Source organism: Vanacampus margaritifer, chromosome 12 (assembly GCF_051991255.1).
Source record: "Vanacampus margaritifer isolate UIUO_Vmar chromosome 12, RoL_Vmar_1.0, whole genome shotgun sequence".
Taxonomy (NCBI): Eukaryota; Metazoa; Chordata; class Actinopteri; order Syngnathiformes; family Syngnathidae; genus Vanacampus; species Vanacampus margaritifer.
The window spans coordinates 2,168,068-2,185,711 of NC_135443.1; the positions used below are offsets into that span (position 1 = coordinate 2,168,068).

Here is a 17,644-nt window from a genome sequence, read left to right on the forward strand (position 1 = left end):
CTTTAACATGGGTTCTTGAACTTTATACACTGGGGACCTCCTCAAATAATTCTTAGCTCTCCAAGTACTAATAATGTAAAGTAATAATAGTGATCATGTTTCATATTATGGGGTATATGCCACGGAGGAGGCGGGACTAACGCCCTTGTGCCCCTCGGCCGCTCGTACCCGCCGACGGGTGCGAGTGTGTGAAGTGTGACTGTCTCAGTTGTCCGAAGCATTTCAGAGAGCCGATGGGCGGGAGCGCACGGTTGGGGGTGCGAGTGTTGGAACGCGGCCAGCAGTATCCGGAAACGGCGCTGATGTGTGAAAGTCGGAAGTCCGTGGCATCTACCGCGGTTAGCCACTATGCTACCTACCTAACTATCGAGACATTCCAGAACAATGTGCAGCAAGGTCCAGTCTTGCATCCTCCAACAGGATAAAGGCCAAAAAGATGATGCTTAAAACGGCCCATCCCTAAAAATAGACCTGCGTCCAGTAAACCCCCCGCCTTCAGAGAAGCAGGAGGAAGTGGATGCTGCAGTGGGAGGGGACATTTTGGTGTTAAAGGTCATGAGGTCATGGGCAGAGGTCGCAAGTCATCAATATAACGCGGTTGGTAAATCAACAAAGCCGTGAGTCACTCTTTCTTCCATTTCAGGTCCCAAAATGATGCAAAAGTCAAAAGTACAACAAACATAGTTGGACAGGAAGCTGTTGTTGTGCAATGGGAATAGGTCGTAACCATGGTTACCTTTGTTTAAACAGTAAGTAAGATGTTGGTTTGTCACATGAAACTTCCCCTGGTGTCTGTGACAATTTTCAGTGGAAGCAAAGGTGGCTTAACTTTGAAAATGATGAAATGCACAAGTGACTCATTGGCTGACATCCGCTCTAATTCTGTTCATTGAAAATCTTACTGAAACTTTTTTATACGACTTATTGTGTATAGATAACATTAGATTTAGCATTTAATTTAGTGTTTATTGTCTTGATGTTTATGTGAATTCTGTCATCTATGTATGTTTTCTCTCTCGCTCTCTGACAAATGTACATAAAATACATTTCCAATCCCTTTTTTGTTCAGAAACTTGTCTTTTCATTTTAAATATGGATGTATAGTATAAGACAAATGTATCAAATAAAATTACAGTACATAAAAATTTCATTTAAAAGATAAAAACAATAAAACTAAAACCACACTAAACTGAAGTATGGCATGATCAACATTCTACTGTCTCTTTTTAATCTATTTTATTTCATTTTATTTAAAATCTTCCTACACCCTTTTCCAACAGAATTTTTTTTTTTGTATTATTGAATACTGGTAGAACAATGATGTCATAGCAATTTTTTAAAATTATTTTTATTATGTTGTGTATGTGCAATTGTTAACATATATATGCATGCGTGTGTTTATTTTCTTCTCAAATAAAAAGAAGCGTTGACGTGCAACAGTCATTAAAGACAGCACCGGTAAGGATCGCATGTAGCCTATAGCTGAAATAAAAAATAAAACCTTTTTTTTTTTAAATTAGCGAATACTTAATTGATACAAAATGTGATCTGCATTGTAGGTTCTGCTTTGAATTTGACTCACTGAAATTTAAATAAATGTAATGATATAATTCAATCTGATTTGTGCTTGACAGTTTAATTCAATTGAATTTAAAAGTGGAGTGGGATGGAGTGTCGTACAGTCCATTTTAAGTTTTTTATTTATTTCATTAATTAACTTCATTAATTCCATTTTATCAATTAATTAAATTAATTGAATTTGAAAGTAGAGAAGATTTCATTTCATTTTATTAATCGTATTTGAAAGGAGCGTGAACTTTTGCACTACGAATACTGACTACAACTCCCAGCATTCACTTGAAGCTACTTTGTTTTAGGGGTTGCCTCGTTTTGGACGACAAGTTAAGTAGTGTAATTACTAACCCCGGGCGGCGACGGCGACTAAATTAACACCGCCCCTTCAGTACGCGTGAGTCACTAAAACAAGCACTCCAATTTCACAGTTGCTACGCGCGGCTCAAAGTTGTTATTTACGTGCAGTTTAGGCACTAGGTAGGCTGTCTAATCGCAACATTTACTTACTCAGTGCAATAAATGAAACCTTTCCATTCGGACGAGGAGGAAGCGGAGCATCAGAATGCTTATCAGAAACAACTGAGGCGTGAGTGGACGCTGTTTTGTGTGTATTCGCTGATGTAGCTAATTAGCAATCGCGTTAGCAACGCGTTCAAGACAGGCAGCATCACATTTACTACCAGTGCTGGATGATTGTTTATGACAACTGCGGGGGGTAAATAACACTGAATCATCTTCTAATCCTTTTAACGACTTTCATTCAGTCTCAAATCTTAAGGCCACCTGTTGCCTTTTAGCATCCACTGGATTAAAGTATACACTGGACACAAAACATTAGGTACAATTGCAACACTTTTTAAATGGGTTACAGTTTACTAGCTATACCAATATTCAACCTCTATTACAACAAATTTATTTGGGTTTCAGTTATTTTACTTATTATTTAGTTACACTAAATGTTTTTGTTCTATTATGGTTGACAAAACCGGCCAGCTCATCTTTATCATCATAAAATGTAATGCAGATAATAGTGAAAGTAGCAACCTGACAAGTGGCCGCCATCTTTGTGGAATTGTCTAAAAAAACAAACATGGCACGACTTCTTCAAATGTCTCTAAAACAATTTTTAGGGCAAGTGTCAGCATTTGAAACATGACCCTAATTTTGACCCAATGATGTCTCTGGTGGATATTTTAATAGAAAGAAGTAGAAGACAAAATGGAAGAAATGAGGAGAATGTTGTACAAAAATTCTTTATTTGTTAGTTCTCAGGTTGAAGTGGCCTTTCCAACCAGACTGTTGCATGTTGACAAATTTTCATTATTTGAAAATCTTGTCATGTTGCTAGTAAAGGTTTGTCGGTAAATGTTTTGTGATTAACTGGAAATCTGTCCAGAGTGTCCCAAATGAAGCAGGTCTAGGCTGCAGCTAACTCGTGACACAAACAAGGACAAGCGCTCTGGAAAATGTAAGGATATGTAATGTAATAAACCCCTGCTTGTGTGTTTCAGAGCGGGCCAACCGAAGCCTACAGCAGCTCAGCGGCGCTCTGGAGCAGCTCCACCACAATGACGGTGAAGAGGAGGAGCCGGTCCGATGCGGTGGCGGTAGCGGTGATGCCGGCGGTGGCAACTGTGGCACCGCGGCCCCCACAACGGAGAAGGACCGGCCTCTATGGAGCCAGAAGAAGCAGAGCGAAGCAGGTGACGCACCTTATATAATTATCGCAGGGACAGCGGCGGAGCGCTGCCGCCAATAAAAAAACTCAGCCCAAAAAGGTTCAATGGCGAGCCTGACTATATGAAGCTCCTCTCGTCACTTTGCATAGATAAAACAAATGAGATTTCAACGCTACATATTATTTAAACACCAACATCTTCAACTTTTTTTTTTTTTTTACGAAAGTTTGCTAGCTTAATGCTTACTTATAAAGCAAAAACATCATAGACAAGCTAATGGAAATAAGCAAAGATGTTACAGTGATAAAAACCGACGCAGACGTGTGAAACGCCATAAATGGGCTATCAGAAATTAGCATCATTGTTACGGTAATCATAAATCTATTAGTATTTAGAATATTTACAATTCAAGGAGGCGGTAATATGACTTTAAATGTGGAAAATGAAAAGCTTGCAATTACTTTGTGTGTGTTGCTGCACAGTCAATCAACTGAAGAGCCTCCTATCGAAGCAAGGCAGGGAGATGCCTGCTCCTCTCTCTCCTTCAAAGGTGGAGTAAACGTGTTATATCGAAATTTATATGCATAGTATATCTATTTATTTAACTATGTATTCTATACATGCATACATTTCTATTTAGGCTCATTTATGTACATATATGCAGACATCCAACCATATGATATGCATCGGATTACTCGATTATTTGAGGGAATAATCAATGATATTATCGATTCTTAACTCTTTGACTGCCAGACGTTTTCAGAAAAGGGATGCTGTGAGTGCCAGCCGATTTAAGCATTTTTGACTGATCTTTCAAGGTCCACAGAAAATTATGTGTTTGGACTATGGAAACACACATACTACCAAATGAAAGATTGGACTCTCATCTTTCATCAGAAAAAAAAAAGTTTGTTTCTACCTTATTCCATTTTTCAGTAATCAGCAATAGAAAATGGTTAGTTTCACCTCTTTTTTGAAAAAAAAAAAACGTCTTTTAACGTCTTTGGCACTCCTCCATAGTATTTTACTAAACGTTGTTTAACGTTTTTGGCAGTCAAAGAGTTAAAAGATTTGATAGTGACAGCTCTATTTTATACACATTTATGCATTTACATACAATATTAAAAACAGTACATGTATTTATTTCCAGTATCTACAACTTTGATTTATTTCTGTTTTTGTTATTTTGTCATCGTCAGGACTTGGTCCCGGTGACTCACAACCCGCCAGATTACATCCAGCATCTGGAGGCTGAAGTCCGATTCTGCAAGGTTTGTTTGAAAATCCCATTATGTGTTCGGCTGGTTTGGTTGTATGACTTGATGTGTGTGTGTGTGTGTGTGTGCGCGTGACAGGAAGAACAGCAGGGGCTCAAACAGCGCATCCGAGTGGTGGTGGTGGAAAACGAGAAACTGCGCACCGAGCTCAAAAGCAAACACACAGATGTGTCTCCAAAGGAACACCGCACGCTTCCAAACTGCACAGTAAAAAAAAGATTTTCTATAAAACAATATAAATGTAATTCATTCTCAGCCCATCGTTTACTAAATGAGCTTGTTGCTGTGACTTTAAAGGATGTATATTATGCAATTTTAGGAGGAGTTGCCAGGTGTCTTAATAAAAGGTCCTGACATTCCTAAGTTGAAATAAACAAAGAAGAATTGCAACACACTAAACATCCACTTGTCACACCGTGGCTGAAATTGCTCGTTTTTTTTTTTTAATTATTTTTTTATTGTATTTTGATTTTATATTTGGGGGGGTTTGCAGTTTCAGTTTCACCATTGTCAGCTGTCTACTTTTTATTATTTTGAATTCAAAAAGATCCTGGATATCCTCTCACAGATAATGTTGTTGTTTTCCGTTTTTAGGTGAACGAATTGGCAAGCGACAGGGAAATGGCCAAGAAAGGCGAACACACCGCATGGAAACATGAGCTGGTTTGTGGCGCTCTGCCCCGCATACAATAAGTCATAATATTAGACACACACAGGATCACTATAGTTTAGGTACACAATCTAATGTGATCCAATACAAGATAAGAACATTTTATATTTCATTAAACACTTACATGGTGCAGCCTTAAAAATAATATTTCATAATAATTATCTTTTTTGGTTTTGTTGATGGATGTCCCAGTTGATTGCAAAGTGTGTTGTCCACTTCAATAAATAAGCACTGCACATCAAATGGACCACTCCTATAATAATCATACAGTTATTATTTTATTTCATTAATTGTAAAAAATTTCCCCTTGATTCCAATTTTTAGCTCTGTCAATAAAATAACTAAGTCAGCTCAGTAAATCAGAATATAGTACAGTTAGTTTTATTATTTATCGTATTATATATCATTTTATTATTTATTGTATTTTATATAAATGTTATTACTACAATTATAATTTAAATCAAGCGTCTTTTTTAATTATTTTTGGTTATCTTTTATTTTGGTAAAGTCATACAAATATACATTTTATATTACTATTAACAACACAAATATATAATTTTATTTTAATTTGCAATAAAAAATGATTTTCTACAAAGGATTATACTACACTCAAACACACATTAAACATTATAGTACCACTGTATGTGTAATTTCAACCAAATGTATTTAAAAACAATTTTTGATGTTTATTATTATTATTTATTTATTCATGAAAATGTACACAAATGTTTTATTCCATATGAATAATGGTCATATTAAATGACATCTAAAGGTGCTTAAATTCTTGTAAAAATGTATTTCAGTTCACAATTTTTAGCCATCTTTATAAGGTGTATATTTTAATTTAGCACATTAACATTTATTATTATTATTATTATTATTACTATTGTGGGAATGCTGAAAGCAGAGTAGCTTTCAATTACCATTGCTTTTAATACTTAGTGATTTTCACATAATTTATCTTTCAATTTACTTCATAAGCATTCATTTTAGCATTCAGCTATTAGCATTTAGCTTTCACCTTTATCACGCAACTTATGCAGAAATTGCCCTTAGTCTGGTTATTATTATTGTTTTGTTTTTTAAATAATACATTTTGATTTGATATAGTTATGGGGAATGCATTTCTACAAACAGTCTTTTGTCGCTTTATAACAACACTTTTTTTGTAACTACAAAACACTGACAAGATGTAATGTTTGTTTTTGTGTGTGTGTCAGGAACAATTAAAGTTGCTGCATCAGGCGCAAATTGAAAGACTGGAGGCTCAGGCCAACTCTCTCAGGTTGGTCTCAGACTTTTGATCGCTGCTAAAGTCTCCCCGCCTTACCTTCATCCTCCTGTCGCTCTTTCACTCCAGGAGGGATCTTTCGCTCAGTCAGAACGAGTGCGAGGAGCTGACGGGTCGCCTGAGACGCAGCGAGCAGCAGGTGGCGGCGGCGTTGCAGGCCGACGGCGCGCCGCGCGTTTCCGGCTTGTGTCTGAAGTGCGCACAGGAGGAGGCGCTCTTGGCCGGCGCGCCCGCCAACGCGCACGTCCAGGCTGTGGAACGACTCACTAAGTCCGTAGACACAACACAGCGCGCCGCTTGTTCCCTTGCTGTACGGCGGTGACGTTAACCGTGCGTGTGTATCATGTATGCGCAGAGAGCGTGACGAGCTGCTGGCGGCCCTGAGCACGGCGCGAGCCGCTCGGCAGGAGGTTCAGCACCGGGAGTGGTCGGCTTGTCTGCAAGTCAAAGACGCCGTTCAGATGGCTGAGGAGGCTCACCTGCACAAAGCTGAGGTCACGTGACTTACAATCTGCTAGGGCTGGATGAAATAAAACATTTTAGGGCTGATTTTAAAAATTCGAATATTTGATATTGAATCCATTTTTCTTTGTGAGCTTAAAACTATGAATCGATTGTTTTAATGTCTCCACCCCCATTAATTCATAAAAAAATTGAATTTTAAAGGCCTTTTTTTTTGTACCTTAGTGTTTTCTTGAAATGTATTGTTTACATGAATTCAAAAGTATTTTTCACATGTATGAAAAACCTTACCTATTGCACTTTAAGACCATTCAGAATCTTTATTTACAATTATTGAATTAGAATTATGGAAAGATTTTCTTCTCATCCTTGCTGATGGCAATATTTGTGTAACACTTAAGTGATTAGAACACGGGTTACTTTCATTAATAAACTAAATCATTTAATCAGTTACTGCCGCCGCAAAATTTTATTTGGAATTTGTATGTGGAGTTTTTAATCAGGCAGCACGGTGGCTGACTGGTTAGCACGTCCGCCTCCCAGTGCAGAGGACGTGAGATCGAGTCCGGGCTTCGGCCTTCCTGGGTGGAGTTTGCATGTTCTCCCCGTGCTTGCGTGGGTTTTCACCGGGTACTCCGGTTTCCTCCCACATTCCAAAAACATGCATGGCAGGTTAATTGAACACTCCAAATTGTCCCTAGGTGTGAATGTGAGTGTGGTTGTTCGTCTCTGTGTGCCCTGCGATTGGCTGGCAACCAGTTCAGGGTGTACCCCGCCTACTGCCTGAAGCCAGCTGGGATAGGCTCCAGCACCCCCGCGACCCTAGTGAGGAAAAGCGGTCAAGAAAATGGATGGATGGATGGATGGAGTTTTTAATCATGCCTTCGGTCTTTAACTAACATATAAAAACGTTCTATTTTAAGTAATGCCGTGGCTCCAAAAACGTATTTATACATTTTAAATGTTTTTTTTTATGCTTGCTAGAGCATACAGAAGGCTTTAATGAAGCCTCTCAACTGAAGAGAATGCTTGAAGCAATGGAAGTTATTACAAAAAACGCCCAGCAGATGGCAGCAGAGTATAAGAGATCAACCAGGGCCGCGTTGCAACAAGCTCTTTCCCCCACTGTTTTGAACAGGTTTGTGAATAATGATCAAACTTAGCTATATTCTAATGCTAATTGCTGCAAAACTGAAACAAATAGAAATATACATTTTTCTTAGTGAAAGAAGAGACTCTAATCTTTCTTTTGCTATATTCCATGTTTTTATAGCAATAGAACACAATATTCTGTGCGCCTTGCAAAATCAGTCCAAATCCAGTATAACAGCTGGACGCGAAGGGGGTTGCTTCAGAGGCAGAAATCCGAAGTGAAAATCAAGAAAATGTAGTTCTGATTTCTGTTAAACAGGGTCCATTTCTAATGAGCCATCAACTCACTTACTCTTTGGGGGTGTCCGTGCAGGTGGAGGTGCAGTGCCAGCAGCTGTCCAGGGAGCTGGCCCGGCTGACGGCGCAACGAGAACGCGACGCGCAGTCCCTCAAGGACAAACTGGTCCAGGCCAGAGAAGAAGGACGCAGCGAGGGCCGCAGGCAGAAGGAGGAGCTGGCAAATACCGTAAATGCAACTTACCGGCTACTCGCCACAACCTCAAGGACATCTGCTCAATTCAATGACATCCAACACAAGAAAAGAATCCCATAATGATAGCTGATCTGGATTTCGTCTGGAAATCATTCATCTAAAAGAGGGCTTCTCAAGCGCGGTCCTTGAGCACCCCTATCCATCCAGCCTGTTTTCTTTTCTTTTTTTTTCCCATCCATCCTGTTTTGTAAGTCTCTGTCAACCAACGCATACGTGTGTTTTAAACGAGCAGCTAATCAGCAAGCGCTGCATGAAGCCTGATAACGATCCTCAGCTGTGTTGGCTGAGAGAGACATGGAAAATAGGCTGGACAGCGTACTCAAGGACCTGGTTTGAGAAACACTGATCTAAAAGATCATAAAAAACAGATACTTTTTGAATTCCTTTAGCATTCAGCACAGTTATGTAAAATTTGTGCGAGGATTACCTGGGGGCCTCTGGAAAAATTTCTGTCTGCACTGGTCTCTGAACCCCAAAACTTGAAACACCCTTTAATGTAATAATGTCCTGAAAATTTTATAAAATTCACACTTTACCTTGAATCAAAATGTAATAAAACACAATAATGTAATCTTTTCACCAATAATGTAACCCACAAAAAAATCTGAAAATGATGACATTATAGGCTGCCGCATGCCCCGTTACTATAACAACACTAAAACTCTGTTTAACAATAAAGGATAAACATCATTATTAAATTAAATAAAAAAGAAGAACATTTACATTTAACTGTAACACTTCCTTCGTACTCCCAGAAGTCTTTGTGGCAGTGCAAGTGTAATCAAGTGGGCGGGGCTCACTTTGGTTAACTCTCCGCAGAGTTGGTTTAACACTAAATAAATCAACTTTGGCAAATAACACCAACACTGACTTTGGTTTAAACAAAGTTAAAAACACACTTCGCAGGTTGAAATCAACTCTGAAACATTCAACTCCAAAATTTCAACACTCACACTCCAATTTTTTTTTATTCTATGAATGCAAATATTACATTATCTGTTAAGTTTTACATGATTAGTTTTGGGGGAAAAAAGACCTACCTAAAAATGTAATTAATCCCCAATGATTTATTAAAAGGGATTACATTAGCTGTAAAAATACTATTACAATATCAGTCAGGGTTTTATTTTATTACATTATTGGTGAAATTATTACATTGTTGGGCTTTATTACATTTTTGAACACTTTAATTGTATGTGTTAATACATTTTCAGGAAATTATCACATTATAGGGTGCTACCCCCCCCCCCCCCCCACACACACACACACTCACACACACACACAAAAAGATCCATTCAAGTTGATAACATCATTATAGTTAAGATGCTGGTGAATGTAATGTCATTAAAAGTGTCCACCACTTGATGTGTTTCGCTATAAAGTTTCCTGACGTCCAAATGTTTGTGTGTTTGTGCGTGTGTGTGTGTGTGTGTGTGTTGCCTCAGGTGGCCTGGCTGTCACAACGTGCCGCAGAGTTGGAGGGCCACCTCGACCGACTCCACGCCGACAAGAGCTCGCTGACCAATCAGCTGGAAGATGCGCAGCGACAACTTGCCAGTGTGGAACAAGACGACCGCAAAGTATAAACATTTAGTGCTAATCTATCAGCATATTCCTCTCTTGTCATAATTGTTTCAATCAAGACAACCACAAACTCTATTCAAATCTCTTTTTTTTTTTTTTACCATCTTGTATTGCAATCACGCTTAATTCCACTGGATGGCAGCAAAACCACAGCTATGGTCTTGTACATCTCTAGCACTTCTTGCATTGAATTAAATATCAATTCAAATGAAAACCAGTAATAATTAGTTCATTCATATAAGTGAAATGAATTCATGGGTTTTAGCCTTGGCTAAATTGGTTAAAATGCCCACATGTGTGCCCAGGACATGCAAAGAAATGAGGCTTCAAAATATATTCCAACATGGTGACCACTTCAAATGGTCTATCAGCCAATGTTAATATGTCTAAATAATGACATGATGATAATAATGACATTACTGATACTAGGACATGACCACAATATGTGTTTGGGAATTTGCATTTTTTTTAGCTCGAAAATACACATTTTCAATAAAAATTAATTTAATAAAAAAAATCATAATAATCAGTTAACAATATTTTGTTGTTTAAAAAAATATTGTTTCTTGTATAACAGTTGCAAAAAAAATGTGTTGATTAAAATAATAGTAACAAAATGTGTAGATACATGATGATGTTGTTGTTGTGAATTTGAACCTGCAACAAAACAAAATGGGATGCTCTAAAAGTGTAATGTAACAGAAATGACAGAAATGGATGTGACATTATGAATGAAATTAGTATTGATGTCAATTCTTTGAATCCTTTGTGTCGGCTCCAGGTGTGCGCAGAGCTTCAGTATCAACTCAGTGGTGCCCAACTCAAGAAAGAGGAGGCCGAGCGAGAACTGCAGGACCTCAAGTCCAAGACCAGCAGGCAGCTGGAGAAATCCACACAGGTCGGTTACAATTTCACTTGATACTGATGCATTGCAATAAACTACAATAACATTGAGAACTAAAAAGAAATAAATAAGAAAAAATTATCTCATACAGTTGACTGCCTATTATTCGAGATAGACCAATAATGTTTTTTTTTTTTTTTTTTTTTAGGGCCGATACCGCTTATTATTATTCAAGGAGGCCAATAACCAATCTTTAACATCATTATTAATTTTGAGTAAAAGGGAAAATATTGACGTCAACAAACAAAAAAAAAATACAATCGCCAATTCTCTGTTGAAATTTCAGACAATAAACATCTTTGTTTTCAAATTTGAGTAAATATTTCAGGGAGCTTCCAGGATCATCAACATGCCTTAAAAAGTTTTCCAGAATTTCCAAATAACTGAAACTTTCAGTTAGGCAGATGCCAATAATTGATCTGTACCTGCTTATTATGCATATTTCTGGCATCAGGCGGAAACCTCACAAGTTGCAATTTGGCAAATTTAATATTTTTTCAAAAAACGATAATTTTGCTCAGTCCGCAGATGTGGATGTCATTTTTAGGAATTATTGGCCCATTTAAAGTGTTGCTGTCTTTGATGATGTCATTTTAATGGTTGAACAAGCATACTGTTTTTGAGGTCTCCTGAAAAGTGACCATTCAATTTTTTCAAACCAAAACATTTTTTTTTTATACGTTTCCCTAATACGGCGTCGTAGGTTAGAGCTTAGCTAGCGGAAATGGAGAAAGAAATTAAACATTGCCTAAGAAACAAAATCATTTTTGATATACAAATTATGTATAAATTGGCCTTCTATTAAATGTGTTTTCCTCTATTTGTTATCAATCTGTATTGTATAATTGATTTATTTTTTACTTTTTCAATTGAAAATACTTGAAAGAAGTAACAGTGAAGTATCAAAAAGGTTAGTGACTACAACATCCATCAAATAAACAATCTTTGGTTAATAAACAGTAAAAAGGGGGAAAATGCTCATGTAATGCACTTTGAGGCATAAAAAATAAATAAAAAAATTATTAAATTATTTGATTAGTCTATTTTACATTTGATACAGTAATCAATTATAAAAATATTTGATGGTGACAGCAATAGATAGATCCGCTTAAAAAAATGAAAATGTGTTATTAATATTATTATTAATGGCCGTTATTGACACGGGTAACTACGGGGGGGGGGGGGAAATAACTTTGCTACTATATTTTTCTGATTTGTATGTTTTATCGCCAGAGTTGCAAATAAGAATAAATTGGCATGAGGTCACGCGAGAGGCGTTTGCGCTTCTTTTCAACATGTCTCTCCGCGGGACAGGAAGTGGAAAAGCTGAGCTCAGATCTGGTTGGCTGCCGGCAGCGTCTGGAGGCGGTCCAGAGGGACGGCGGCCAATGGCAGGCCCAAGCCCTGAGCCTGTCCGAACAGCTGGCGAGCGCCCAGCGCCAACTGCACCTCACCAGGTTAGCGCCTAATCCCGTCTCTCGCGCCAGCGCGCTCGCGGCGCCGCCCTCCGCCTCGGCCTCGGCCCCTTTCGGACCCCGCGCGCCAACTGTATCGGCACCAGGTAGCGCTTAATCCTATTAAAGGAAAGCCCGCACACATGAAGACGCGTGGGCAACCGCTGCGCCGTGGTCCCGGGACCAACTGGACCCCACCAGGTCAGCGCTAATCCTGTTAGGCATGCCGCAACATAACACGCACACACATAAGCTGGCTGGCTCGCTCACTCTGTGCCACCAGGCCCATGCCCAGCCAGCGCCGGCAGCGCCAAACTGCTACTTGAGCCTTTCCTCCTGTCCCTGGCGTACACACACAAACATGCAGGGCAGCGTGGCCTTAGTGCCCCCCCGCCAGCGGCCCCTCTCCTTCCTCCGCATACTTCCATCTTCTGCCCTTTGTCATCTCATCTTTTTCCTGGCTCAAATTGAGGCAGAGGTGGTGCCATTCTCATGCTTTATTTTTAGGAACTCATTCAGTGCTGTCACCATCGAATAATTTTAGAATTGACTAATTGATCGATTATTTAAGTTTGCTAAAATACGCACACGTTTGCGGAGGAACTCAAACGTGTCACGTTCCCTTTCATCTGGCGATTAGCATGGATCTTAAAACGTAGGTGGCCAAAACATGCCTGATTAAAAATGCACTAATAAACTAACCACCAGAGGATGCTGGAACTGCACAAATGGCACAAATAGCAACCTGGCCTTTTTTGCACATGTGCTGCTTTTTATATCGTGGCATGACGACGACGATATTGTGGCAGATTTAATATCGCAATATTGCCGTTATCATTACATCCTTAGCTGATACACGGCTGGATGTTTTGGGAATCAGAAATAACAAGAATAGAAAATTGCCATTCATTTGAGGCGATTTTAAAGAAAAATACGATATTGGGATATGTATTTACTATTTGAAATGATCTGTCTTTGTTTTTTCTCCGGAAGTTTTATATATCAAGTATTGGTATCTTTTCAAGAGTCAGTTACTCGTACTTGTATCGGTGTGGATAAGAATTGGTATCGGACATCTCTCGGCAAAACTCAGCATTTCTATTTGGTCCATCTTGTCCCCCTCCTGTCATCTGCTGCCCGACGACCCGCAGCCGCCGTCCGCACCGACCGGTGCCAGCCGCCCGGGGCGCGCCGTCACCCCCGTCGCCCCGCAGCCGAGATGTTTGAGATGGGCACAGATGTGACCGTGCTGCCCTGTGGCGGTGTGTGTGTGTTCACTCTGATCTGTGTTTAAGTGTGTTTGTCTGTCATCTGGCCAGCGCTAACGTTCACACTGGCTGCATGGTGAGCTGTCATGTGTTTCACACTGTGCGTGTGCGTGCGTGTGTGTGTGTGTGTGTGTTTTGTGAGCAGTTGTGCAGAACGACAGAACGAGACATTGAGCTGGACCAGAGTCACCGTTGGCGCAAACGTTCGCATCAGTGCGTGCGTGTGTGTGTGTGCGTGATGTCGTTTTATGGCAGCGCAGATCCGGGCTGTGATGTTGGACAGCTGTTGACTTGGCCGAGGCGGCGCCCGTTCAAATTCAATTTTGCTCATTAGCATTGAAAGCCACTTGTGATTTATTGCCCTGGCCGAGGAGGTTATCTCGTCACTGTCTGCAGTATCAGAAACGTTTTCTACCTGAGATGTGCAGGTGTAATCCAGTCAATTGGAATATCGAACAAATATTCATTCATTGCAGTCGTAGTTCAATGAAAAAGTTGTTGAGGCTTGTTCAGCGGCGTTTCGCTTCTCGTCTGGTTGTGTCGGTCGTAGGGATGGACCGCTTATCGGCCGGGCTGATTATCAGCGTCAACATTTGGCATTTTGATCATTATGGGCATCGGCCTTTTTCCAAACGTGAAGGCCGATATAGCTGAGCGGTGCCGCTGAATTCTTGCAAACGTAAGAAATTTTGGGTTTTCACCAGGATTTGTAAGTTGTTCACAGAAAGTTGTTACTTTTGAACATATTCACAGTTTTTCACTAATCAGAGGGTACTCCGCCGCTGTAGGTGGCGCTATACAACATGGAAATGTAATCCATCAGTAATTTAAAAGAAGAAGAACAGGAAGTGACTGTGCCGTGCGATGACGTCGTATGAGTTTATTTTTGTAATTCTTGATAAACCGTAGCGTTTCTCATCTAACATTAATAGCATTAATATTCGCTTTAATTAATTCAAAAAGATTTCTGTTTCGTCGTCCCCCCAAACTTACCTTACTTTATCGTCCGACACGTAATATCCGGTCAAAATGTGCGACGTGTAACCGATTTTACCAGAGTTTATTCACAAAACCTGTTTCCATAGGCAAAATTAGCATTCTCCTTTTTGTCGATAATACTTCAAAATCCACCCCGTCTAAGCATAAACACTTTTTTGGGGCGAATTTTGGGCCATTATTCAAATTTCTAGCGTTTCCATTCAGTTTTATTTTCGCATTTCTTGAAAATTTGAATAAAAATGGGTGGATGCAAACCTGACTACTGTCTGCGAAGATCTTTTGAAACCTTTTAATGAAGCCTGACAAAAAAACAACTAATTAGCTACATTTGTATGCATTTGTTGCTCAGTGAGATACACAGAAATATTATTTATGGATTTATTTAAATTTCCACTTTATAAAAGAGATGCTGACACTGGGAACTCCCTACACTTGTTTTTGAATTACGAAATTATCTTGACATCTTGGAACTATTTACTTGCGTAGTTATTAATTTAGTTTAACACATGCTGAAAACCCTGGAAACTCCCTGCAGTTTTTGTTGCTGTCTATTCCTTATACTGTATGTTTAAAATTTAAAAAATAACCTTCAAAGTGCTGACAATTTGAACATGCTTAACTTATTTGCTTTCAAAAAACGTATAATTACGTTCTATTTTAAATATTACCATGATCCCAAAAATGTATATATGTTTTTTTTTAAAGTTGTTTTTTTAATGGTAGACCATACAGTAACTATTACAAAAACGGCCAGCAGTTGGCAGCAAAGTATAAGAGATCAACCAGGGCCATGTTGAAAAAAACCTCAATTGCTCTCAATTCTAGACAGATTTGTGAATAATGATGAAACTTTGCTATATTCTAATGCTAATTGCTGCAAAACGGAAACAGATGGAAATATACTTTTTTTCGTGATGAAAGAAGAGACTCTAATCTTTCGTTTGGTAGGGAGCAAAGGGGGTTGCTTCAGTGAAAATGGCTGCCAGTGAATGAGTTCATGGCATTTCAACAAAGTAAATTTTGTAAAATTTTGACACAAATATTTTCTCTTATTGGTTGTCGACCTCATCGGTATCGGTATCATCCCTGAAAAAAACATATCGGTCTGTCACCAGTCGGTCGACAGTGTGTGCATCCTGGCAGCGAGGCTCCCGCTTGACCCCCCCGATAGAGGGAAAGGAGCTCTTTGATCGCCTCTCCGCTTTCATTCTGTCCGCCTTGCGGCACAAGTGATCACAGCGCAGAACGTCCGTTTGATTCCCGGCGTCTTTCTTTTTTTCCTGTTACGGCCGAAAAGTGTGTATTTGTTTCTGTCTGTCTGCGAAATTCACATGACTGGTGCTAGCTCATGCCGATACGCACACACGCAATCGGGGGTCCCACGGCGGCTGGTGCGCTCCAGGATTGGATCATCAGCCAGCTGTGAGTTGGACAGCACAGGATCTGTCCTAATCCCCGCCACTCTGTTCACATCCACGCACGCACGCACGCACGCACACACGCACACACACACACACACACACACTGCGGCCCCAGCCCAGCAGAGGGCTTTACAAAGTTTGTATTGATTGTTTGCTCCCTTCTTTCTTCATCTTCCCTTCCTCCTCTTCCTCTTCTGTCTTCATTTTGTTGTTCCAATAAGTCGAGCAGAGTGCAAAAGCGGCCCTGGCGGTCATCTCGTCGCCAGGCACGCGCGTGATGGCAAAGTCCATCCCATGCTCGTTTTTCTCTTCTTCTTTTTTTTTGGGACAATGTTGTCCATCATCTCCGTGAAATCAGGAATGCATAATCATGAGCGCGTTTGCTTGGAGATCAGCAAGTTTACTCTGTTTTGCAGAAAAAATTCAATGAAAAGCCAGTCAGGGAAAGAGTCAGACTCATTTGTTTCATCAAAGTCTCAAGTGTCTTGCAGCCCAGTGTAAACACTATCAACTCAAAGACTACACATTTATGCCCATGCAAAAAAATAAACAAAAAAACCACAGTCCAATTTTTGGCTTTTTGCGTTTTATTAATATTGCTATCAAATATAAAGCATATAAAAAAAATCACTGAGTGAGCTAAAATTGCACCCAATTATCCAAAACATGTTGAAGTTCAAAATTATTATCATTATTATATGTGGGGAAACCCATTTTTATATTACACGTGTAAAAATGTCCACATTTTGTCCCATGGACTCCCATTTATAAATCATAATTTTTCATGTTTTTTGACGCACTGTACACCTGATGTGTTATAGTGAATTTCCCGCGATTACCCAATTGATCCCTTCACCAGGGCATCAACTAAACGTAGAAAATGATCATTTCTGGTTGAGCTGACTTATGTGCTTCCTATGTCCCCATTCTTATACCGAAACAAGAAAGCACGGTTGAGACCGAGCGCTCAGGCCTGTGAGCGTGTGTGGACGCAGTAACAGTGACGTGCACACGCGTATGAGTGTGTGATGAGTGGATGTGGGTGCGTGAATATTCCAATTTGAAAGTGTTTTTTTAAAATATATACAGATGATAGTTAGTTGTGCTCTTAGGCAATATATTGCTTTTATTGTCCATAGAGGGCATCAAGAGACTTGGATTATTTTTGCTCGCGAGGAGAACGGACAGAGATGTGCACAGTCACAATCTCCTACCCGTTCTGAAGCACATTCTGCCCAGCCCTCTCATTTTATTTGCCGCTATCATGTGATAAGGGCACAGTTCCTGTTTTGCAGCTGCGGGGGCATGAGTCATGCTTTGCAATACTATAAGAGTAAATATGGGATAACTTATGTACATTTATTCTAACATTATGCATTGTTTTATCGTCAGATGTGATAAAACTGCTCAGGCCA

General features: G+C 39.6%; 1 protein-coding gene across 5 annotated transcripts in view; it reads left to right on the plus strand.

The window, feature by feature from the left end:
• Window positions 1-8: 8 nt before the first annotated feature.
• Window positions 9-17,644, plus strand: part of sdccag8 (SHH signaling and ciliogenesis regulator sdccag8) — a 60,288-nt gene continuing 42,652 nt past the window's right edge. For 2 of the 5 annotated variants that reach the window (XM_077582352.1, XM_077582353.1), the window contains exons 1-13: window positions 1,984-2,161; window positions 3,087-3,278; window positions 3,737-3,804; window positions 4,454-4,525; window positions 4,610-4,738; window positions 5,126-5,194; window positions 6,422-6,486; window positions 6,562-6,762; window positions 6,848-6,986; window positions 8,420-8,572; window positions 10,045-10,179; window positions 10,965-11,081; window positions 12,402-12,544. In XM_077582352.1, coding sequence (XP_077438478.1) covers window positions 2,095-2,161; window positions 3,087-3,278; window positions 3,737-3,804; window positions 4,454-4,525; window positions 4,610-4,738; window positions 5,126-5,194; window positions 6,422-6,486; window positions 6,562-6,762; window positions 6,848-6,986; window positions 8,420-8,572; window positions 10,045-10,179; window positions 10,965-11,081; window positions 12,402-12,544 — 1,550 coding nt within the window. In that variant the 5' untranslated portion in view covers window positions 1,984-2,094. Of the gene's footprint in view, window positions 750-1,982; window positions 2,291-3,086; window positions 3,279-3,736; window positions 3,805-4,453; window positions 4,526-4,609; window positions 4,739-5,125; window positions 5,195-6,421; window positions 6,487-6,561; window positions 6,763-6,847; window positions 6,987-8,419; window positions 8,573-10,044; window positions 10,180-10,964; window positions 11,082-12,401; window positions 12,545-17,644 lie in introns of those variants that run through there. The other 3 variants (XM_077582350.1, XR_013296240.1, XM_077582351.1) reach the window with 3 other exon arrangements.